At 47.1% G+C, this 24223-nt stretch overlaps 1 protein-coding gene across 2 annotated transcripts in view; it reads left to right on the forward strand.

Moving 5' to 3' along the window:
• Nucleotides 1–443: 443 nt before the first annotated feature.
• Nucleotides 444–24223, forward strand: part of St14 (ST14 transmembrane serine protease matriptase) — a 43316-nt gene continuing 19536 nt past the window's right edge. For both annotated transcript variants that reach the window (XM_042696205.1, XM_042696206.1), the window contains exons 1-3: nt 444–683; nt 23596–23755; nt 24036–24163. In XM_042696205.1, coding sequence (XP_042552139.1) covers nt 603–683; nt 23596–23755; nt 24036–24163 — 369 coding nt within the window. In that variant the 5' untranslated portion in view covers nt 444–602. The remainder of the gene's footprint in view (nt 684–23595; nt 23756–24035; nt 24164–24223) is intronic.

Genomic DNA, 24223 nt, shown 5'->3' on the forward strand with positions numbered 1-24223 from the left:
GGGGCTGAAGTTGCTCGGGGTGGGGGGGGAGGACGGCTCATGGAACGGTAGGAGGACCAGTGAGAGCCCAGGCTTCAGGCTTTCCCCCGCCCCCGTCGGTCGTGCGGCCTGAGCGCTCAGCTCTTCAGCTCAAGGTGAGCCAAAGCGCCACTTCCTGCTTCTGTGGCGCTGAGAAACCGAACCCAGGGGCTCTCGCGTGCGAGGCCAGCGCTCCACCAGGGAGCCAGCTTCCCCGCCCGGAGCCCGGTCTGTTGTGTGGTCCCCACTACCCTCTCCCGCAGGGCTGCGCCCCACCCCTCTCCTCCCGGCGGGGGAGGAGCTTCCTTGGAGGCGTGGCTGGGGGCGAGGGGGCGGTGTAGCCGCGCACAGGTGCGGGCGAGGGTGGCGGGGCGGGACAAACCGGGCAGGCCACACCCTGAAACTACCTGCGCTGGGAGGAAGAATGAGAGCGAGAGCCGCCGCCGCCGCTGGCCGGGCGCGCTGGGCCTGCCCGGGGATCCGACCCGCACTGCGCCCCTGCCCCCCGCGCCCCTCGCCCCCGGCGGGCCATGGGAGCCAGCTGCCTGGAGGGACCACACCTCTGACATCCACGTCTCGCCACTATGAGGAGCGAGCGGACCCGCAAGGCCTCAGGGGGCCCGAAGGACTTCGGCGCGGGACTCAAGTACAGCTCGCGACTGGAGGTGGGTGTAGGCGAGGGGTGCCCAGCTGGGCGCGGACCCTCCGGTCCCCTGCACCCCTCCTCCCACTCCCGGGCCTGGCGCGCGGGGCCTGGTCTCGGCCAAGCTCCACTCCCATTGCCCGGTGTGGTGGTCCAGGCCTGGGCGCACAGGTGGAATTTCCTGTTTGGCGGGTTCCTGGCCGCTGGTGACCGGGAGGGGCCGGTTGGACTTTTGGTACGGGATCTGCCCCCACGCTGGCCACCTTGGAGGCGAGAAGGCGCCGGGCCTTGGAGACTATGAACCGCGCTACCCGCCTTCCTGTCCTGATTCTTTCCCTGATTTCAGAGTAGGGGCTCCTAAGTGTGCATCTGAAAGGAACTGGGGCGCAGAGGCTCAGGATCGGCGAGCGTTGGAGACTCGTCTGTCCTCAGCCTCCTCTTCCTGTTCCACATCGGAATCCTTGCCAAAGACCAACTGGTTGACCGGAGCCCTGGCCTACAAGAGAGTGTAGAGCTAAGGTCTACAGGGCTCGGTTAGCCTGGGCTTCTCCCACAGGGAGTGGAGACCCCCATAAGAAGGTGATTGAGTGACTAGACGTGTAGGAGCACGTGTTCTCCTTCTGGATGATACTGAAGCAGGGAAAAAAACAAGATCCCTTGAAAGTTCTCAAAAACATGACATCTTACTCTACAGGAGTCACTTCATTGAAGGACACACCTAGATGCACCCAGGGTCCAAGGGCAACTAGCTACAACTCTATCCAACAACACCCCAGGTTTACAGGGCTATTCGGTGAGGGCTACATTTGGAATCTGTCTCAAATCCATTCTTCTTCTTCAATCAGGTTCAGATTTTGGGACTTTTGTGAGTCATCATCACACACAGCCTTTGAAATGGGATAGTTGTCTCTTCCACTTTTCAGGAAGAGGCTAAGTCCTCTGCCCTGCTGTGAGCCACACTCTCTTCCTTTCTGTAATTGGGGTGTTTGTGAATTCTTGATAATTGCCTACTTGGGGCTTTGGACTCCTGCCTCCTCAGCAGGCAGTCTATTGTTTGGTGTTTGTTATTTCTGGGTTGTTTTGCTCCCCTCCCTCTAAGTTTGCCCTTCCTGACTTCCCTTTCTGCCCTGCATCTGCTGACATTGAAAAGTGAGGCCTCTTCTGGAAGGTATAAGCTTCTTCTCCCCCCCCCCCCCCCTCCAGGCCAACCTGGGGCTCACCTCCTCCTCTGACTCATCACCTGTAAGCAAGCCCTCACTTTCTGTTCCCCCTGCTCTCTGTTCATTTTCTCCTCTTCTGTGAAACTCATCCACTCACCCTGCCATTGAGGGGGTTTCTTCCACTTTACTCCTGCCATTTTCCTTCAGTGCTCACTGTCTTTTTCTCCTGCTGAGCTCCCTGAACCCACTCTGTAAGTATGTAGTTTATTGTGGGAGGAGGGGGAGAAGGGGAAGATAGAGGAAGGGCTGGGAGTGGAGCCCAAAGAACAATGTGGTGTAGTTGTTTCCTTTAAAGAACTTAAGTCTTGGGGCTGGGAAGGTGGCTCAGTGGTAGAACGCTTGCCTTGCATGCCAGAGGCCCTGGGTTCGATTCCTCAGCACCACATAAGAAAAAAGCCCGAAGTGGTGCTGTGGCTCAAGTGGTAGAGCGCTAGCCTTGAGCTGAAGATCTGAGGGACAGCGCCCAGGATCAGAGTTCAGGCCCCATGACCGGACCAAAAAAAAAAAAAAAAAAGAACTTAAGTCTTGGGAGCCATGCAAAGACGCATTTGAAGTTTGAGGTGGGCCAATGTGTCTAGAAGGAAGTCACTTTCATTTCTCCAGGAAGTCCTCACAAATTTCTCCCCAGATATCCCCACTCCCCACCTCTGTCTGTCTCTGTCTCTCTGTGTCTCTGTCTTGTTGCCTGGCAGTGTTTGTTTGCAGGTGGGGTCTGTAGACTCTGCCCTGGGATATTCTCTGACCAGGCTATGTGATGTTACCTCGATCTGCCAGCAGAGCCCTGACTTAAGGGATGCTGGTGCTTTGAGTTTTTGTTCCCTGTTTGCTTCCATTCCTTCACCCCTGATTGGTAGTTATTATCTCTGGCTGCTCCTATCCCAAGGCCCCTGCCCCAGCTCCAGCCGCACAGCTCCCATCAAGTGGAAAGTGGTCCCATTGTTCTGTGATCTCCCAAAGCCTCCGGGTTTGGCTGCATGTACAATGTCTGGGGATTGTGCCTGCGTGTGAGCAGGTGTGCAGGTTCTTCTAGTTGTTTTGGTAGTAATGAGAGCTGGGAAGCCTGCCTCACTGCGTGGCTTAGGTCCCTATGGACCATTTGGTGGTGCCTATGAAGCTGCTTTGACATCTACATATACAGTCAGCCCTGATTTCCAAAGGCAAAACTCAGTGTCCTCTTACCCTATGCAGACTGGAGTTGGGAAATCTGAGGCTGTGGGATCAAAATTGGTGTCAAGGTCTAGGCTGTAGAGTTCTGGCTATTCAGAATTTTGTGTTAGTCAAACATTCACTTATTCATTTAGTCGCTCAATCAGACAACAGTACCAGCCCACTGAGCATGTGCCAAGTTCTGGGAAATTGCTGTGAGATCCCAGTCGCCCAGTCAGTGCCTTCAGGGTTACCCCATGTAGTGTAGACTGGAGTCACATTCAGTGTCATGAGTACAAGATTGTGGCAAAGCCCAGGTCAGGCACTTAGGAAGATACCAGTCCTACTCGGGTTGGAAGTGCCAGGGAAAATTGACCTGGAGGTATCTGATATGATGACAGAAACAGGCAGCACGGAGCCAAGGCCCAGAGCTGCTGTAGTGTAATATCTAATTTTTGTAAACCTCAGTTTTTCTGGCTCTATAATGGGATGACATCTATGTTCCAGCTTTGCTGCAAAGATTTAAAGGGAAATTTTGCATGAAAGCCCTTTGTAAGTTACAGTGTGGTGTCCAGATCAAATTATTTGAATTGGGTTTTGAGACCAACAAGAAGGTGATATAATATTACCAGGGTGCAAGACAAGACCCTGAGAATGCCAGTTATCAGTAATGCTCTCACTTTATTTCATTTTTTTTTTTTATTTTTGTCGGTCATGGGGGCTTGAACTCTGGGCCTGGGTGCTTTCCCTGAGCTCTTCAACTCAAGGCAAACACTCTACCACTTGAGCCACAGTGCCACTTCCAATTTTCTGGTGGTGAATTGGCGATAAGAGTCTCACAGGCTTTCCTGCCCAGGCTGGCTTTGAGCTGCAATCCTCAGATCTCAGCCTCCTGAGTAGCTAGGATTACAGATGTGAGCCACTGGTGCTAATCATCCCTCACTTTATAAAACACATAGTACTGTTTCCAAGGAGTGTTGAGGAAATCATCCCAGCAATGAGCAATCTAGACTCTCTTCTTGTGCCCTTTTCCTTCCCTTCTCCAGCTTCAATGGAAAGAGCTGACAGACAATCGTACATCCCTCTTCCTCTACTTCCCCCAGACAAAATACTAACCTTTTTTGTTTTCGTGTGTGTGTGTGTGTGTGTGTGTGTGTGTGTGTGTGTGTGTGTGTGTGTGTGTATGCTGGTATTGGAACTTGAATTCAGGGTCTCATGTTCTTGTTTGATCTTTTTACTCAAGGCCGGTACTCTACCACTTGAGCTACAGCTCTACTTCTGGGTTTTTGCTTTCTTTTCTCTTCTTTTCTTTTCTTTTGTGGTTTGTTATAGTTAAGAGTCTCAAAAACTTTCCTGCCTGGGCTGACTTTGAACCACAATCCTCTCAGATCTTAGCCTCTTGCCCCAGCTAGGATTCCAAGCATGAACCACCAGCAGCCAGCTTCATTCTTGTTCTCTTTAAGCATATATGCAGGGCTGAGGGAGACAGGGAGGCAGTGAGCCACAAGAGTCTAGGAGTGCTGTGCAGGTGAGAACTCTCAGGTGCTTTTGCCAGGGAGCTTCAGAAACCCTTCCTTCTTCCAGTTTCTGGGAACATGTGGAGGTTCATGGTTGCTGCTTAGTAGGCATGAAGCCTAAATCACTGAATGCCAGGGAAAATGATCGAAACTGAGTTTGCTCAGAGCCAATGTGGTAGCTGAAGTGTCATGTCACAGGCTGCAGAAGGAGAACCAGTTTTCTCTCTCACTGCTGCTGGCTGCTGTGGCCAGTGGCTTCTGTTCTCCATTGCACTGTGATCCTAACGTTCCCTGTTGTCTGTTCCTTCTTTGGCCTGTGGTTTTGCCCACACCAGTTTGTGTTTGGAAGGGGAGGAAGAATGTGCCAGGGTCTCTGAGGAGCCCAGATCCCAGGGCTACGTCAGCAGCCCTAGGTATCACTGCCTGGACTCGAGCTATTGCCCGATAAATCAATACAGCTGCCCCTTAATATTCAGGATGCCTTGTGAACAGGTGAGTCTGAGGTGCGCAAGTCCCTCATGTAATGGTGCAGTCATGTGTTGTGTAATGATAGGGATGCATTTTAAGAACTTTGTCACTAGGAGATCTGGTTGATGTGTGAATAATTGTAGTATTGTTACACAACTTTCATGATGTAGCCTGCTGTATACAAGGCTATATGGCATATACCATTGTATATGTGGTCCTTGTTGACTGAATATTGTCATGTGGTGTGATTGTTTGCATAACATGTAATGTGATATAAACAGTTGCTATACTGTATTGTTTAGGAGATTGTGATATGAAGAAAGTCTGCACCTGTTCAGTTCAGATACAATATTTTTATTTATTTATTTATATTTAATTTTATTTTTTGTTGGTCATGGGGCTCGAACTCTGGGCCTGGGCACTGTCCCTGAGCTCTTCAGCTCAAGGCTAGTGCTCTACCACTTGAGCCACAGTGCCACTTCTGGTTTTCTAGTGGTTTATTGAAGATAAGAGTCTCAGAGATATTCCTGCCCGTGCTGGCTTTAAACTGGGATCCTCAGATCTTAACCTCCTGAATAGCTAGGATTACAGGTGTGAGCCACCAGCGCTTGGGTCTTCTTCTTTTTTTTTATGTGCTAGTACTGGGGTTTGAACTCAGGGCTTGGGTACTGTCCCTTAACTTTTTCACTCAAAGCTGGCACTGCCACCTGAACTACAGTTCCCACTTCCTGCTTTTTGCTGGTTAATTGGGCATAAGAATCTCATGGACTTTTCTTTCTGGCTTCAAACCTCAATCCTCAGATCTCAGTGTCCTGAATAGCTAGAATTATAGGCATGAACCACTGGTTGCCAGCTTTATTTTTACATTATTTTTGCAGGGCTTATGCATTCTAGGCCAGTGCTGTACCACTGACTTACTCCCTCAGCAACACAATTAAAACTTTTATTCATTTCTCAGATGTAGGACCCACAGAAATGGTGTGGCAACTGCTGTCATTATTAACCTTTTATAGGTGAGTGAGAAGGATGAGGGATAGACAGGCTGAGCAATGTGCTTGAAGTCAGACAGCAGGGTGGTAGTTCTATCTAGGTTAGAACCTAGTGCATTGGCTCTACTGTATTCTACCTGGACTGTGACATGCAAAACAGATCTGCATGCCCAGTAGGCCCAGAAAGAGACGGATTACTCAGGGTAAGAATTCAGTTTATTCATTATTTTTCTGTGAGATTCTGAGCATGAGATGGGCTACGTTTTGTTTTATTTTTATTTTTGTTGGTCGTGGGGCTTGAACTCTGGGCCCGGGCGCTGTTCCTCAGCTCTTCAGCTCAAGGCGAGTGTTCTACCACTTGAGCCACAGCGCCACTTCTGGTTTTCTGATGGTTAATTGGAGATAAGAGTCTCATGGACTTTCCTGCCCAGGCTGGCTTTGAACTGCAATCCTCAGATCTCAGCCTCCTGAGTAGCTAGGATTACAGTTGTGAGCCACCGGTGCCCAGCTTGGGCTACATTTGATAAGTGATTAAGTAGCATTGAGATGAGGATGAAAACTTCTGGTCTTCTCAATATACTCAATCCTGGATGTCTGTGGTAAGAAGGGTCTTTGGCATTGGCTTATGGGCAGTGGTTGCCCTTTCTTCTTTGTTTCATCTTTGTTTACGCGCGCGTGTGGTGTATGTGTGTGTGTGTGTGCATGCGTGTGTGTGTGTGTGTGTGTGTGCGTGTGTGTGTGTGTGTGTGCGCGTGTGTGTGTGTGTGTGTGCGTGTGTGTGTGGGGGGGGGGGTGTTGGGGATTGAAGCCAGGCCCTCACATATATTAGGCAAGTACTCTATCCTTGAGTTATATGCCCAGAGTTCATCAAGGACTTTTCTTCTTCTTCCTCCTCCTCTTCCTTCTCCTTTCTCCTTCTGCTTTCAAAGACTTTTCTAGAAGTAGATCCCTACTAAAGATTCTGTCTTAGGTGTACATACGTCTTTCTTACTTTGCCCATGTTGTCTGTGGTTAGAGATACATGGGGGTTTTCTCTGGAATCCTTGTGATATGACTTTGTTCTCTCTCTGACCCACTGATGATGCTGAGGTGGTGGTGGTGGTGGTAATGATGGTGATGGAGGAAGAATGGAGAACATGAACATCCTTTCTCCTCTTCCTTAAATATGAGTACGATTATCTAAGTCCTCACAGTGGTGATACTAAGAGAAATGTTTGGTTTACAGACAAGAAGACTTGAGCTCAAAGGGCTTGTTCTGTACATGGCCTAAAGGCAGTAAGATGTAGAGCAAGAATCCAAACCTTGATCTGTGGGACTTCAAAGCCAAGGAGCTTAACCACAATGCTATTATAAAACTGTATTCTAAATGGGACAGTGTTTGATGAATTCATATTCCCAGCAAAATCCCAGAACACATCATTAGACATAGTTGGGAGCATATAAAAAAAAATAAGAGGGTAATGATCATCAGGCGCCAACACCAGAGTCACCTTGCTCGGAATTCGTCTGGTTTCCCTTTTGATGAGGTTATTTAGGTAGCAGACTAGGAGCACAGCTGGAGGTACGACTTCAACGAGGCTTTTAACAAAATGTAGCTTTGTTTATTAAGAGTATGATTACAGCCGGGCGCCGGTGGCTCAGCCTGTCATCCTAGCTACTCAGGAGGCTGAGATCTGAGGATCGCGGTTCAAAGCCAGCCCGGGCAGGAGAGACCGTGAGACTCCTATCTCCAATAAACCACCAGAAAACCGGAAGTGGCGCTGTAGCTCAAGTGGTAGAGCGCTCGCCTTGAGCTGAAGAGCTGAGGGACAGCGCCCAGGCCCAGAGTTCAAGCCCCACAACCGACAAAAAAAAAAAAAAAGAATATGATAACAAAATTATGGTGGGTATTTTAAGCTGAAAAAAACTACTCAGCCACTCAAGCTGACAAATCAGGTTATTTCCATTTCTTGCACTTTGTTCCACTGCAGACAGATATGTATTTATTGATTGATTTATTTTTGTGCTGGTACCAGGGCTTGAACTCAGGCTCTGAGTGCTGCCCCTGAGCTCTTTTCACTAGAGGTTGGCACTCTACCACTTGAGCTATACCTCAATAGTCTCAGACTTTTCTGCTAGGCTGGTTTCAAACCGTGTTCCTCAACTCTCAGTCTCCTGAGTAGCTAGGATTATAGGTGTGAGCCATGGGCTCCTGGCTTAAATGCATGTGTTTTTGTCTAGTGTGTGATGGTGGCGTGTACCAAGTCCTTTGTATTCCTGGGAAGGCATCGCAGTTTGCTGTCTGCTGGGCATGGTGGAAAACTTGATAGCTGGAGGACCTGAGGCCTACTAGGTTTGTGTCTGACTGAGTCTTAAGAGGGTCCCTTCATGTGGTTGCCTGAGGCTGCCCCTCACTTCCTCCCAGGTTCTATGCCACTTCCTCTTTGGTAAGAAATCATATGAAGACTTGGAACTTTTGCTTCTCTGCTTTGGAGCTGACACTAAGATGGGAGGGAAAGGTCCATACCTTGGATGCTCTAATGATGAGTCAGTCAGAAAGAGCAGGACAACACACATGATTGGCTGCTGTGAACAGACTATCCCCATCTGTGTTAAGACACACACAACACCACCCTCAGTGAGAGAAACAGGCTTGTGTTCTACCACTTGAACCACAGCTCCACTTCTGGCTCTTTGGTAATTAGAGATAAGAGTGTCACAGATTTTCCTGCTTGGGCTGGCTTCAAACTGTGATCCTCAGATCTCATACTCCCCCGTAGTTAGGATTACAAGAATAAACCACCTGCTTCTCACTAGATTTGAATCCCAACAAACTGGGCTATCATTTGGATTGTAAGTGTCCCCTCAGGGTACTTGTGTGAAAGGCTTGGTCCCCCGCATGACTCTACTGGGAGGTGGTGGGAACTTTTTTATTTTTATTTTTTGTTGGTTGATGGGCTTGAACTCAGGGCCTGGGCTCTGTGCCTGAGCTTTTTTTGTTCAAGGCTCAGGGATCTACCACTTTAAGCCACAGCACCACTTCTGTTTTTTTGTTAATTAAAGGTATGAGTCTCGGATTTTTCTGCTCAGGCTGGCTTTGACTGTGATCCTCAGATCTCAGCCTCCTGAGTAGCTAGGATTACAGGCATCAGCCACCGGTGCCTGGCTAGGGGAACTCTTAAAGATGGAGCCTGGTTGAAGGTGTGTGTGTGTGTGTTAGTACTGGGACTCAAACTCAGGGCCTGGGTGCTGTCATTGTTCAAGGCTAGCTTGAGCCACAGTTCCACTTACTTATTTAGTTGTGGTTAATTGCAGATAAGAATCTAGCAGACTTTCCTGCCCAGGCTAGCTTTAAACCATGTTCCTCAGATCTCAGTCTCCTGAGCAGCTAGAATTACTGGTGTGAGCCACTGCTGTCTGGTTTGGTTGGAGGTCTCTACGTCTTTGCAGGCTTCCCCTTTCTCTTCTTCATGTCTCCAGCATGAGATAAACAGCTTGGCTATGCCACATGTTGCCATCATGATGTCCCAGCCCAGGCCAAAAAACAATGGGAGGAATTGGTCATAGACTGACACCTCCAAAACTATGAGGCAAATAAGCCTTTCTCTTTATAACAACTTCATGTATTTCATAATAATGTCGGAAAGCCACACAAATGATGGCTGCTACCATACCACAAGTTATGTGTATATACACATGTCTATGTGGATATTTGTTTTTTTTTGTTTTGTTTTGTTTTGAGTCTGGTCATGGGGCCTGAACTCTGGGCCTGAGCGCTGTCCCTCAGCTCTTCAGCTCAAGGCTAGAGCTCTACCACTTGAGCCACAGCGCCGCATCCGGCTTTTTTCTTTTTGTTTATGTGGTGCTGAGGAATCGAACCCAGGGCCTCAGGCAAGCAAGGCAAACGCTGTACCACTGAGCTACCTTCCCAACCCTAGATATTTGTTTATATGTGAACATATATCCTCCCCCATGTGGAATAATAATGTGAATTCACTTTTTAACCGATGATATGGGTTGTATCTGATTAATTCATCAAACATTTATTAACTGTCTCAATCTATGCTGGGACTGTAGAGTTGGGACAGCCCTTCTTCTCACCTCCTCCATCACGCTGAGCATCTTGGGGGTTGTCTCCTGGAGAGTTCTCAGATCAAGTATCTGATAAATCATGAAGGATAAGAAGTAACCATACTATCTACTGGAAATAGTTGAAAAGAAAAACTGAACACATATATTCCTGTCTTTATGTCATTAATAATACAGTATACCAAAAATTATATTCACAGGAGATTAACCCTGATGGCCAGAGGCTTAGAAAACATTTTGTGATAGGAGGAATTGAGTTTGGTTAGCAGACCCAGAGTGTGCATAAACACTAACATGCGTATTTCCAGCTCTGCCCCGAGCAGGAGAAATTGTACTGGTTCTGTTCAATGCTGAGTTTTGATGGCTTTGGGAAGATGAGATGTGAGATGCTTCCTGTCCCAGTCTGATTCTGAAGGAAGAGTCCTGTAGTACTGTGTTGTAATTTTGGGCCCAGGGACTTCCGACCCTCCTCCAGGGATGGAGTGTTCCTTGTTTGATTTTTGGCCCCTTTGCCATGGTAGCTTCTTAGATTTGTAGCTCAGTGAGGAGTCTGGGAGTCACAGATAGACTCTAGACAATTCTCAGAGGTTCCATAGAAGGACCTTGGGCTTCTCCAATAAATTCTGCAGATCTCCGGGTACCTAAAAGGAGAATGGCACCTACACATCATAGAATACTCCTCAACCATAGAAAGGGATATTATCCATCTTTTTATAGACACAGTGGCCTGCATGACTTTCTAGGGAACTATGCATCGTGAAAAAAAAAAACCTGTAGTCTAAATCTTACATACTGTATGACTTCAGTGTTAGAACAGAACAAATCTAGTGTTTTAGGAACTGAGGAATGTGGATAATTAAAGGGAGTGGGTCTGGTTCCACAGGCAGTAGGAGAGCTCTTGTGTTGAAGCTATTTATAGTCTTGACTGATAGTGGATACTGAAAACTATACTAATGATAGACTACACATGCGCACATACACACGAGTACAAGGAAGATAGAGAAATTGAGTCAGATCTGTGGATTACATCAGTGTAATGTCAATATCATAATAACAGTTGTATCAAGTATTGCCACTAGGGGCGGGGGATGAGACTGGGCAAAAGATACAAAGAACCTCCTAGTATTATTTCTTATAGCTTTTGGGACTCTCTAATGATCTCAATAAAAATTTCAGTAATAAAAAATATACTTACCCATAGATTAGAAACAGGCTCTGTGAAAAATCTAGAAAATGAATAGAAAGGTGTTCTTGTTTAGTTTTGGATGGATCTATTGGGTTCTGCTATTGCTGGTGGTAGCTCAGGACAGGAAGAAGGTAGGATGGTTGGGCTGGAAAGAGGATCTTTGGCAAACAAGGCTAAATCTTCATGAACGTCATGGATTCAAAGAGCTAGAGATAAGAATTCTTTAGCAAACTGAACTGAGGGTCAAGGATGAGGAGAGGAAGAGACCAGATAGAGTCCAAATTTGAATTTGAGGCTAGCCAGGTTTGAAATAGAGAGCTTGAGGGAGGCAGAACCCCAGAGAATACTTACAGCATTCTCTCCCCTTCCAAGGAAACAAAGGTTTGGAAACTGGAGTTTCCTAGATTGTCCCAGCCTGATGTAGGAGGTTACCTAAAGCTGAATATGAATATTTATCTGAATATAGATATCCATCAATCACCTATCCATCCATCTCCTAGCATACTTGAGGACCTAGTTTCCATCTGCAGTAACCCCTCTCCCCCTAAGAAAAACAGAAAACAAAAATAGAGTGCCAATCTGGGAAGCTAGAGATGGAAGGAGCAGAGAGGAATGGGGCAGGCGAAGAGGCCTTCCTGGGGCAGGTAGATTGCACCGACTCAGCCCTTCACACACACTGGGCCTCTGGGAAGACCTACTTCTAACTGGTGTCATCAAGGCCCACGCAGACTTATACGGTCATGGTTTTTGTTTAATCTTTGAGTCCCATTTATTTTCCCTCCAGGCTGGAGGGAGGACTGGATACCTGGCTTTGGACAGATGGATGGATGGTGGGTGGAGAAGACCAAATCAAAGGGAGATAGTATGTAGGCCCTGTCATTAGTGGGAATTGGATAATTATGTTCCATAGCTGCTCCACTTAGAATGCCATAAGGGATCATTAACCCAGTTTTAAGAGGGAAAGCTCAGGGTTTGCAGCTAGACCCTTCATCTGGGTCATATCCATCCCACCCTACAAAGACCAAGAGCAGTCCTGTGTCAGGAGTCCTCCCTGCAGTGTAGACTTTGTCTGCTTGGAGGCAGGATCTTGTGGCATCTGTGTGTGGCCCCTATCCTGAGGCTGTGTGGGCAGTGCCCTGGGCTTCCCTAAGAGTGGGGACAGATCAGGAACATAACACTTGTCAAAGCTGGGCTACTTGATGGCGAGATTCTTTCTGTGTTGACAGAGTGCCTTCAGTTGGCCCCCCTGAGGGACTTTCCTTTATGATCTGAATAAGTTTGGAACCTTTTGGTTAACTTTCTTCAGCGAGAGCTGTTGGCCGCGGGTCAGCTTTCTGTTTCCCTGACAGACTGCAGTTACACATAGGTAGAAAAATGTGGATCCATTGGTTGCTGAGTGGCTCATGCCTGTAATCCTAGCTACTTAGGAGGCTGAGATCTGAGGATTCAAGCTAGCCCAGGCAGGGAAGTCCATGAGACTTTTTTAAAAATTTGATTTTATTGTCAAGGTGATGTATAAGGGGGTTACAGTTACAAACATATGGTAATGAGTACCTTTCTTGTTAAACATTGTTACCCCTCCCCTCATTTTTCTCCCACTTTCCCTCTGCCCATCCATGAGACTTCTTTTTTTTTCTGTTGGTTGTGGGGCTTGAACTCTGATCCTTCTGGTCCCTCAGCTCTTGAGCTCAAGGCTAACACTCTACCACTTGAACCACAGTGCTACTTCCAGTTTTCTGAATGGTTTATTGGTGATAAGAGTCTCATGGACTTTCCTGCCTGGGCTGGTTTTTAATCACAATCCTCAGATTTCAGCCTCCTGAGTAGTTAGGATTACAGGCATGAGCCAATGGACCTGGCTTTCCATGAGACTTTTTTTTGTTTTTTTGTTTTGTTTTGTTTTTGGGTCCGGTCATGGGGCCTGAACTCTGGGCCTGGGCGCTGTCCCTCAGCTCTTCAGCTCAAGGCTAGCGCTCTACCACTTGAGCCACAGTGCCACTTCCGGCTTTTTTCTTTTTGCTTATGTGGTGCTGGGAATCGAACCCAGGGCCTCAGGCACGCAAGGCAAGCGCTCTACCACTGAGCCACCTTCCCAGCCCCTCCATGAGACTTTTATATGCAATTAACTGCCCAAAAAATAGTCAGAAGTGAACTGTGGCCCAATCAGTAGAGTGTTAGCCTTGAGCACAAAAGCTCAGGGACAGGGCCCAGGCCCTGAGTACAAGCCCCAGGAATGGTAAAAAAATAAAAAAAATAAGAAATAAAAATCAGGATCCTTCTTGTATCCTGGTTGGATCCCAAAGCCATAGCCATTTCTCAGCAGCTCTGTCTGGTGGGGAAGCTAAGACTGTGACAGGGTCAAAGGGCAAGGATGAAAGGGCCAGGAGGCAAACGGGTGGAGAGTCCTCACCAGCTGGCCAGTCTTCTTGGAGAAGGAGCTGGGAGTATGTGCTTTGGAGGAAACTGGTGACAGCCACAGGTGTGGGGTAATGCTATAATCTATAGTAGGAGGGTCCCCAGGGCAGGAAGTAAAGCCCAATCCTGCACAGCCAGTACCTGGCATCTCAATTAATGGTTTAAAATAGACAGGCTGGGACTGGTCCACCTAGTAGCCTCCTCTTCTGGTGATGGGAAGTGGGTGAGCCAGCTGCCTGGGAACTAGAAAGGGCAGGTGCAACTTCGTACTCTTGGCTTCCTAAGAATAACCTGAGAGTTGGATTGTGGCTCAGGTGGTAGAGTACTAGCCAATAAACTAAAGTGTCAGGTAACCAATTCAAGTCCTGGTCTCAGATCTAAAAAGAAAAAAAGAAAAGAATGAACTGAAGTTCTTTAAAAAACTTCTAGATCCTCAGATCTCAGCTTCCTGAGTAGCTAGGGTTATATGCATGAGCTACCAGCACCTGACGAGCTACTCAGGAGGCTGAGATCTGAGGATTGCGGTTTGAAGCCAGTCTGGGCAGGGATGTCATAAGACTTTTTTTTTTTTTTTGGTCGGTCATGGGGCTTGAACTCTGGGCCTGGGCTCTGTCCCTGAGCCCTACCACTGGAGCCACAGCTTTTTCTGTTTATGTGGTGCTGAGGAATTGAACCCAGGGCCTCATGCATGTGAGGCAAGCACTCTACCACTGAGCCACCTTCCCAGCCCCTGTCATAAGACTCTTACCACCAATAAACTACTCAGAAAAGTGGTGCTGTGGTTTAAGTGGTAGAGTGTTAGCCTTGAGCAAAAAGAAGCTCAGAGACAGTGCCTAGGCCCTGAGTTCAAGCCCCAGGACCAGCACAAAACACACATACACGCATACAACCTTCTAGATCCTAGGCTCTACCCTCTCCTGGGAAAGGGGCTTGGGAATCTGGGTGCGGAAGAGTGCTGAATGTGTTTCAGTTTCTTTTTCTATTGTTCTTTTTCACAAGTTAACAAATCTTGGGAATGACAGGTGGGGAGACCAATAACTTTTTGTAGAATATATTTGCTTGCTTGCTTGCTCTCCCCCCACCTTTCCTCCCTCCTTTCCTCCTTTCCTTTCTTTTTTTTTTTATATTTATTTATTTATTTTATTTGTGAACATACTGCCTTTCCTTTCTTTCTTCCTTCCTTCTTGCCTTCCTGCCTCCCTCCTCTCTTCCCTCCCTTCCTTCCTTTCTTTCTTTTTTGTCGGTTGTGGGACCTGAACTCTGGGCCTGGGCGCTGTCCCTCAGCTCTTCAGCTCAAGGCTAGCACTCTCTACCACTTGAGCGTCAGTCCCACTTCCGGCTTTTTCTGCTTATGTGGTGCTGAGTTGAGGAATGGAACCCAGGGTTCCATTGCAAGCCTCATGCATGCAAGGCAAGCACTCTACCACTGAGCCACCTTCCCAGCCCCGCCTCCCTTCCTTTCTATCTTCCTAACCTCTCTGTCTTTCTCAATTTCTTTCTGCCTGTACTGGGGCTTGAGCTCAGGGCCAAGGCTCTCTGTCCCTTAGATTTTTCAATAAAGACTGATGGCTCTACTACTTGAGCTGCTCCTCCACTTTTGGCTATATTTGGTGGTTAATTGGAGATGAGAGTCTCAATGAACTTTCTTGCCTGAGCTGACTTTGTCCTCAGATCTCAGCCTCCTGAGTAGCTAGGATTACCAGCATGAGACACCAGTGCCAACCAAGAATCTGTGTGTGTGTGCGCACGCGTGTGTGTCGGTAGTAGGGCCTGAACTCTGGGCCTGGGCACTGTCCCTTACCTCTTCAGCTCAAAGCTAGCACTCTAAACTGCCACAACACCACTTCTGGCTTTTTTCTGCTTATGTGGTGCTGAGGAATTGAACCCAGGGCCTCATGCATGCAAGGCAAGCACTCTACCACTGAGCCACTTTCCCAGCCCCAAGAATCTGGTCTTTTAGAATATCAATTGCCTAGGGTTGGTGGGTGCCTTGTATGTTTCCAACATGGGTCTCTCCCCCACCTCCCACCCCCATCCCTGCACGCTTCTCATGCATCCCTCTGTCATCTTTTCATGATGACCTTTTCAAGTGTCCTTTCTGGATTAGACCCTAGACTGGGAGGGTGGCAGGTGGGGTGGCATCTCATCCTCTGGAATTTACAGGTGGGCTGTCTGCTGTCAGTACAGCTGCTTCAGTTTATCTGTGTCTACTGGTTTAACTTCAGACCATCTAAGTCTAAGCTAGTCCCTCTTAGCTGGAGACAAGTTCTTGGGGATGCCATGGGTCCCGTTCCAAACTCCTTTAGTAACCAGAATGTCCCATAGACAGTCACACGAGGTTTCTGGCTTCCCAGTATATATAAAAGTTACATTTAGGCTGGGAAGGTGGCTCAGTGGTAGAGTGCTTGCCTTGCATGCATGAGGCCCTGGGTTCGAATCCTCAACATCACATATGCAGAAAAAGCCAGAGGTGGTGCTGTGGCTCAAGTGATAGAGCGCTAGCCTTGAGCTGAAGAGCTGAGACAGTGTCCAAGCCCAGAGTTCAAGCCCCACAACTGAGGAAAAAACAAAAACAAAAAACCAAAAACATGAAAAGTTACATTTATCCTGTAATGTCTCTTGAGTAAACAATGTAAACAACAATGACAACAACAAAACCCCCAAACTAACCAACATATATAATTTAAGTAAAAGTGCTCTTGCTCTAAAATGGTAGCAATCATCAGAGCTACTGGAAAAATGGCACCCACAGGTTAAGCACACCTTCAGTTTCTAAATAACACAATTATCTTCAAAGTGCCATAAAGCAAAGTTCAATAAAGAAAGGTATGCCTATAATGAGCAGTTCCAGGAAGAGGATTTTCTCTGCATCTGCCTCTGCTATCTGGCCCAGCACTGCCCACATCTCTTGTGCCAACAGATGACAAATACAACATTCCATTTTGGAGGATGTTCTATGCTCTGTGGTCTGAGATGGCCTTCAGCCATACAGTGTTTCTAGAGACTGGCCAGGATGAAACTAGAACTGGCTGGCATGGTTATTTATGTTGGCTTAGCTTTTCTCCTTAAGCAGGAAAGCAATTTGACAGTGCACAGAATGCCTTCTTACATTGGAAGCCTTCCTCATTCTCAGTCTGTACTTTTCTTTCTTGCTTGAACAATCACAGAGACATTTTATGACTCTCATGCCCCTGAGAGCGGTGGTGATGGAATCGAAGTCCGCCCCATCTGTGGGTGGGTACACTGAGTCATTGAATGTGCAACGGGAGAGTGACAGTTGGTAGTGGCTCATCAATCTAGCCACCCTTGTCCTAGACTCAGGTCTGAGCCACTCACCTGTGGCCATAGATGGTGACATCATCTCTGACCCTTGACCTTGTTTGCCAGTTGCAGAAACAGGTTTCTACTCATGATGTGAATGGCCTTTCCAGTCCCTCTCTGGGAGTCCCAAGTGACCATTTTGGGTTTCAGGATTGGATGATCCCTGCCTTTCCAGCAGATGACACCAGAGTTAACTTAGTTAAATGAAGAATAGTCTTTAGCAGGAAGAGTTATTTGTAGCTATCTGCACTGGTTGGATTTTGGATACTATTTTTGTTGTTGATGAGTATAGAGCTACTTACTAAGTTGCTTTTCTCTAACAAGTACCATGCTCTCTAAGCTACCAATGACAAACTCTTTGGATTTGTTGGTTCCAGAGTCTGAGGATTGTGGGACATGGAGAGTTTGCTTCCTAGTGATTTACACAGCGAATCACAAGGCATCTTAGTGGGAGATCCTTTGGTTAATGTAGACAGAGTTGCATTTGCTTAGCATTTAGCTTCCAGTCCTTCTGACTTAGTGGGAGAAGGCTGGTTCCTATATTAGTAAATGAAATTAAATCTGTCTGTCTGTCTGTCTCTCTCTTTCTCTCTTGCCTTCAATACATTGGTTTTTATTTGGATAAACACTGGCCTTGGAAACACTTGTTTAAGTTAACTGTAAGTGAATGGCTCCTGGGCATCTACATACTCCCTTCCTGAGTTTTTGGACCTGACACACCTTTCCCTCTAGACAGTGGGATATGAATGCAGTAATCAAATCTCAATCCTGCAGCCTGCCCCTGATTTCTCCCCTTTTTACCTCTCTAAGATCTGTCTCAGTGCACACCCCAAGTCCTTCATTCTCTTCCATCCTGGAAGCCATTTCTTCCTCTGTTCTCTCAGTGACCTACAGCCATGTTGTGTTTCTGTGGACTCTGGCCAAGACCCAAGTGGAGCTGGCAGGTAGGGAGAGGCCACCCCAATCACATGATCTCTATCTGTGTTAGTAGTAAGTGAGCACCTGGCTTCACAACATGGTTTTGTATGTGCACCTGCAGAGATGTTTACCTTTAAGGAGAAACAGATAGGCAAAAGCAGGCACAAGTATCCTTTCTCTTTGGTTGACTCAGGCCACAGACACTACTCCTTTACTTCCTGCATTGGACTCTGAGGCTGAGCATTCATATGCTGGAAACCCTGCTTCAGAGTTGGAAGAGCTTGGCTTTTGTCCCTGCTTTGTTGCTTTCCTAGCCTTGGCAGGCCACGCCCTCTCACTCAGCCTCAGTCCCCTTATCAGCAAAGTGTTAAGAGTTCTGCAGGATGGTCTTTGTTATGCCCCAAGATGGAACAGAGTTAGAGCTATAAAAAGGAGTAGGCTGGTTATTGATTAATCAGTTCTCTCTGTGTTGTGAAGCCCCCGAACTCAGGCAACCACCATCAAATCCTGGATCTGCCCCCAAATATAGTGACTTTGTTGGAACATCATTTTGCCTCATCTTTTGTCCTTGCTATTTCAGTAATAGGGAGGTAGTGCCAGCCTTGGCGATTCAGAAAATGGTTAGGGTGGTAGTAGGGAAGAAAATAGGTAGGAAGGGCTGGGACTGTGGTTTAGTGGTAGAGTGCTTGCCTAGCATGCAGGAAGCCCTGGGTTTGATTCCTCAGTACCACATAAACAAAAAAGGCCAGAAGTGACACTGGGGTTCGAAGTGGTAGAATGCTAGCCTTGAGCAAAAGAAGCTCAGGTACAGTGCCCAGGCCCTGAGTTCAAGCCCCAGGACTGTTAAAAAAAATTAAAAAAAAAATAGGAAATTATTCTGTAAATTGGCAATGTATCTAAACATAGTAATGATTTCCTGGTATTTCTTTCTTTACTGATTCATTTCCTCCCCCCCTCCCTCCCTGCCTCCTTGCTTCCTTCCTTCCTTCTTTGCTTCCTTCCTTCTGCTCATAGACAACCAAGGACCATCATACATCGAAAGAAAACTTATAATCTGATAGAGAAAACCAATGACAAGTCCAAAGGTAATCTAGAAAAGCCGAGTGAGATCCTGAGAAAGAGCAAGAAGATAGTACATTTAGAAAACAAGCAAAGAGCTGGGGGCTGGTGGCTCACACCTGTAATCCTGACTACTAAGGAGGCTGAGATCTGAGGGTCGCAGTTCAAAGCCAGCCTGGGCAGGAAAGTCCGTGAGACTCTTATCTCCAGTTAACCACCAGAAAAGTGGTGCTGTGGCTCAAGTGGTAGAGTGCTCACCTTGAGCTGAAATGCTCAGGGACAGTGTCCAGGCCCAGAGTTCAAACCCCACCACTGACCAAAAAAGAAAGAAAGAAAGAAAGAAAGAAAACAAGCAAAGGCTGCTCAAACCGGGAAATATCATGGAATAAAACATCAGCCTTAGAAGTGAAATGTATGACTTTTGGAATTTAATAAAATCATTGCCTTTATAATGAGCCTTCAAATCATGTCATGAGATTCTTATTTTCTAAGGGCTTCATATATGCTAGGTCAACACTCTAGCACTGAGCTATATCCTTAGCCCTTTAGCTCACTATAACTGAAAGTAGAGGTGAGCCAGGCATGCCTGCAATCTTGGCTACTCCAGAGGCTGAGATCTCAGGATCTTAGTTCGAAGCCAGGAAAGTTCCAGGCAGGAAAGTCTGTGAGACTCTTTCCTGCAATGAGCCAACTAAAAACCAGAACTAGAGTTGTGGCTCAAAATGGTAAAGCACTATCCTTAAGCAAAAAAGTTCAAGGACAGTGCCCAGGCTGTCCAAGCCTCACAACCAACAAAAAACAAACAAAAACCCCAAGTCCTTATTTCTGCCCAAGCAAGAAAAAAAAAAAAAGCCTACCCTCCATACCCCCTTAGTGGATGAGAAGAATAGCTGAAACAAACTAAATATCAGAGAATAGACAGTCTTGAGACCCCAGAGTAAGGCTACAGTAAGGAATGGAAAGAAGGGGACTGAGTTTATTCCACTACCTGTTCTGAACAATAATGGCTGGGTTTAAATCACTCCATCCAGGAGATTAGACAATTGTATATTCTCTTAATCAATTAGAGTGCCTAGCAAAAACAGACAAATGTGGCTAATCACTGTGCCATACAGTGTTACATGTACACAGATATTCAAGACAGCTATTTATACATAATTCCTAAATAGGATTGAACAAATAAGGAACCTCAGGCATTTGTGGAAGGTCTTCAACATGGAAAGTTAACGCCATGAAACTGTAAAAATGAGCAGATTTAGCATCCTTAAGATGAATACAAGGCCGGTTTGCCTGTGGCTCATGCCTGTAATTCTACTGCTCAGGAGGCTGAGACCGGAGGATTGCAGCTCAATGCTAGCCTAGGCAGAAAAGGCTATATGAGACTCTTATCTCTAATTAACCACGGAAAAATCAGAAGTGGGGCTGTGGCTAGCCTTGAGCACAAAGAAGCTCAGGGACAGTGCCCAGGCCCTGAATTCAAGCCCCACAACTGGCAAAAAAAAAAAAAAAGATGAATGCAAGATGCCACAAAAAGGAAAGCAGACCAGAGAAAACAAAGGAAAGAACATATCTAAGAAATAAGCAAGTTTGGGGCTGGGAAGGTGGCTCAGTGGTAGAGTGCTTGCCTTGCATGCATGAGGCCCTGGGTTCAATTCCTCAGCACCACATAAGCAGAAAAACCTGGAAGTGGTGCTGTGGCTCAAGTGGTAGAGTGCTAGCCTTTAGCTGAAGAGCTGAGGGACAGGCCCAGGCCCAGAGTTCAGGCCCCACAACCGACCAAAAAAAAAAAGAAATAAGCAAGTTTCCCCAAAGGCAGAACTTTCATTTAACCCTATGAAATTTGAAGATCCAATTCTAAATACTACCTGAAGGCTTTTAGAGAAAGACTACAAAGTCATTTAATTAAAAAGTTACAAGCAGAAGAGATGATGGATTTATACTATTATAATGTGTCTTAATGGTGTTTTCAAATTTTAAGTGAAAATTATTTGAAACCTAGGATTGTATGTATACCCAGCCAAACTATCAACACACGTGAGTGTAGAACTAGGTATTTTTCAGAAATATGTAAAGTATCAAAAAACATTTCCTCCTCAGAAAGCTACTGGAAATTAAATAAATCCAGAGAAATGAAAACAAGGGATTTTAGAAAATAGAGCTTCAACTCAAGACAGAGATGGAAGTAGTTCCCAAGGTGTGTAGGAAGTTCACTAGGAGAAAGGATGGAAGACTCTTGGAGAAAGCCACCAGAAAGAAAATGAAATAAGTTATTTGGTGTAAGTTGAAGGCCAGGCACCCATGGCTCACACCTGTAATCCTAGCTACTCAGGAGGCTGAGATCTGAGGATCATGGTTCAAAGCTAGCTCAGGAAGGAAAGTCCATGAGGCTCTTATTTCCAATTAACCACCAAAAAGCTGGAAGTGGAGTGTGGATCAGGTAGTAGAGCACTAGTCTTGAGCAAAAAGCTGAAGGACAGTGCCCAGGCCCCAAGTTCAAGTCTCAGGACCCTCCCTACCCCCGAATCTATATTTGTCAAAACAGGAAATCAGTCAGTATTTTAAATGGATGAATCAAGATGGTGATATTATCATATGATTTAGAAACATGGAAACAAACTAGAACTGACAGCTTGAATGCTTTTGAAGTTGCTGGGTCCAAGTGGCACTTTTCAGCGTGATACTACATAGGCACAAACAGACAATTAGGACATTTCAATGAGAGATATAAATGTCTCTGCCACAGAAGCGAGAGAACCTAGGACAGCAGTGAGTTAATTGTTAATAGTCGACTACTAGAAAAACCACAGAACGTGAGCACGGATACTGGCTGAGTCTGTGGAATTTGGGTGGGGTGTTGCTTTCCTTGTACGTTCTATGGGGTCTGTTATTGGGTGAACAGAAAATACCACAGTAGAAGAGCATGTGTTCCCTCAGGACTAAGGGATGTAGTAAAAAAAAATTGTTCATCTGTCATCAGTTCAAGGACATCCTACCTGTCCTCCATCTTTTTTGGGACCAGTCAGAGCCTGGGTGCTGTTCCCCGAGCTCTTTCACTCAAAGCTAGTGCTCTACTGCTTTGTGCCACAGTATCACTTTTGGTTTTCTGGTGGTTAAAATCACAGACTTTCCTGCCTGGGCTGGCTTTGAATCTTGATCCTCAGATCTCGGCCTCCTGAGTAGCTAGGATTACAGGTGTGAGTCATTGGTGCCTGGCTCCCGGCTCTCCTCTGTCTTGGTGTCCCTTTTATCCTGGATTCCCCTGGCAGGGAGAAACTGGAGCACAACTGCTGCCTGTTTGAAGTGTGGTTTATTTTCACATCTTGGTCTATATGGTCACGGATTCCCATGGTGACCAGGGCTTTCTGTCTCCACATGAGCTCCTGAACGGGAACCCCTCCCCCACTCCCCGCATAGTGAAAAGCAATTTGCCAGGCACACTGCCATTTCCTTTTGGCTGGTTAAACATCAGCAAGGGCAAGGCTTCTGGGCAAGGTAAGCAGTTCCTGTGCTGCTGCAGGCCTCTGGCTCAGGTGACTGGAGGCACTTAATTGAACAGCTGCATCACTGCAGGTTGGGGCTGGCCTTAGAGGCTCACACAGTATCAGTCGTGGCCTGGGCATCCTCCTGCATCAAAGATGAAGTTGAGACCCTCAATAACTATATTTCAACAGTCTGTATTTCCTTTGTTTTGTTTTGTTTTGTGCTGGTACTGGGGCTTGAACTCAGAGACTAAGCACTATCCCTTACCTTTTTTGCTTAAGGTCAGTGCTATTACCACTTGAGCCACCACTCTATTCTGTTTTTTTGGTGGTTAATTGGAGATAAGAGTCTCACATACTTTCCTGCCTGGGCTGGCTTCTACTTGCCACCTTCAGATCTCAGCCTCTTGAGTAGCTAGGAATATAGGCATGAGCCACAAGGCACCCAGACTTTTTTTTTTTTTTAATTTCAGGGAACAATTTCTTTTCCCCAGTCCTGGGGCATGAACTCAGGGTCTGGGGGCTGGGAAGGTGGCTCAGTGGTAGAGCGCTTGCCTTGCAATGCATGAGGCCCTGGGTTCGATTCCTCAGCACCACATAAGAAAAAAAAAGAAAAAAAAAGCCGCAAGTGACGCTGTGGCTCAAGTGGTAGAGCGCTAGCCTTGAGCTGAAGAGCTGAGGGACAGTGCCCAGGCCCAGAGTTCAGGCCCCACAACTGGACCCCAACAACAACAACAACAACAACAAAAAAAAACTCAGGGCCTGGGCACTGTCCCTGAGCTTTTTTTGCTCAAGGCTAGCACTCTCCCACAGCGCCACCTTCTGCTTTTTCTGTGTATGTTATACTGAGGAATCAAACCCAGGGCTTCAAGCTTGCTAGGCAATCACTCTACCACTGAGCCACATTCTCAGCCCCAGGGAACAATTGTCAAGCAGTTCATGCCTATCCTGCCACCTTCATTTTCCTCTGATTGGGTGGTGGGCTCCATATCTGAGCAGAGTGGTCCAGGCATTCAAGGATGAAGACCCCCTCCCCTCTTGGCTTTCCCATGAGCTCGCCCTCACAAGATGTCCTTAACCTTCCTGAGTGGGGCTGAGAGGCTGTTAGTATGGTGGGGAAAGTTACTGAGTGTTATGTATCTCTGCAGAACATGAATGGCTTGGAGGAGGGTGTGGAGTTCCTGCCTGTGAACAATGCCAAGAAGGTGGAGAAGCGGGGCCCCAGGCGCTGGGTGGTGCTGGCAGCCCTGCTGGTCAGCTTCCTCTTGCTTTCCCTCGTGGCTGGCTTGCTGGTGTGGCACTTCCAGTGTAAGTACAGCAGGGATTGGTTGTGGGGAGGGTGATGTAGGGTGCGTCCTTGCTCCTTCAGGGACAGATCCTGGGGCCCACCTGTGCTGGGAAGGCTTGGGAAGGACAGTTCTCTGGGCACCGCCTCCCTGGTTCTTTTTTGCATGCTGGGAAGTGATGGGGAGCCAATCAGAGCCGGGTCTTTGGGCACTCCCTCCTCTGGCGCTGTGGGCAGCTGCAGGCAGGGAGGACAGGTGGAGATGGTACCATTACCTGTGACTGCTCTCTTGGCCTGGCACAGATCGGAACGTGCGGGTTCAGAAGGTATTCAATGGCTACCTGAGGATCAAAAATGAGAACTTCATAGACGCTTATGAGAACTCAAACTCCAGCGAGTTTATAAGCCTGGCCAACAAGGTGAAAGAGGCGGTGAGTCCATTCCCAGGGCAGAATCCTGCCCTGCTGTCAGCCTGGCACCCTCAGCCCCAC

Source organism: Dipodomys spectabilis, unplaced genomic scaffold (assembly GCF_019054845.1).
Source record: "Dipodomys spectabilis isolate Male_0828 unplaced genomic scaffold, ASM1905484v1 ptg000201l, whole genome shotgun sequence".
Lineage (NCBI taxonomy): Eukaryota > Metazoa > Chordata > Mammalia > Rodentia > Heteromyidae > Dipodomys > Dipodomys spectabilis.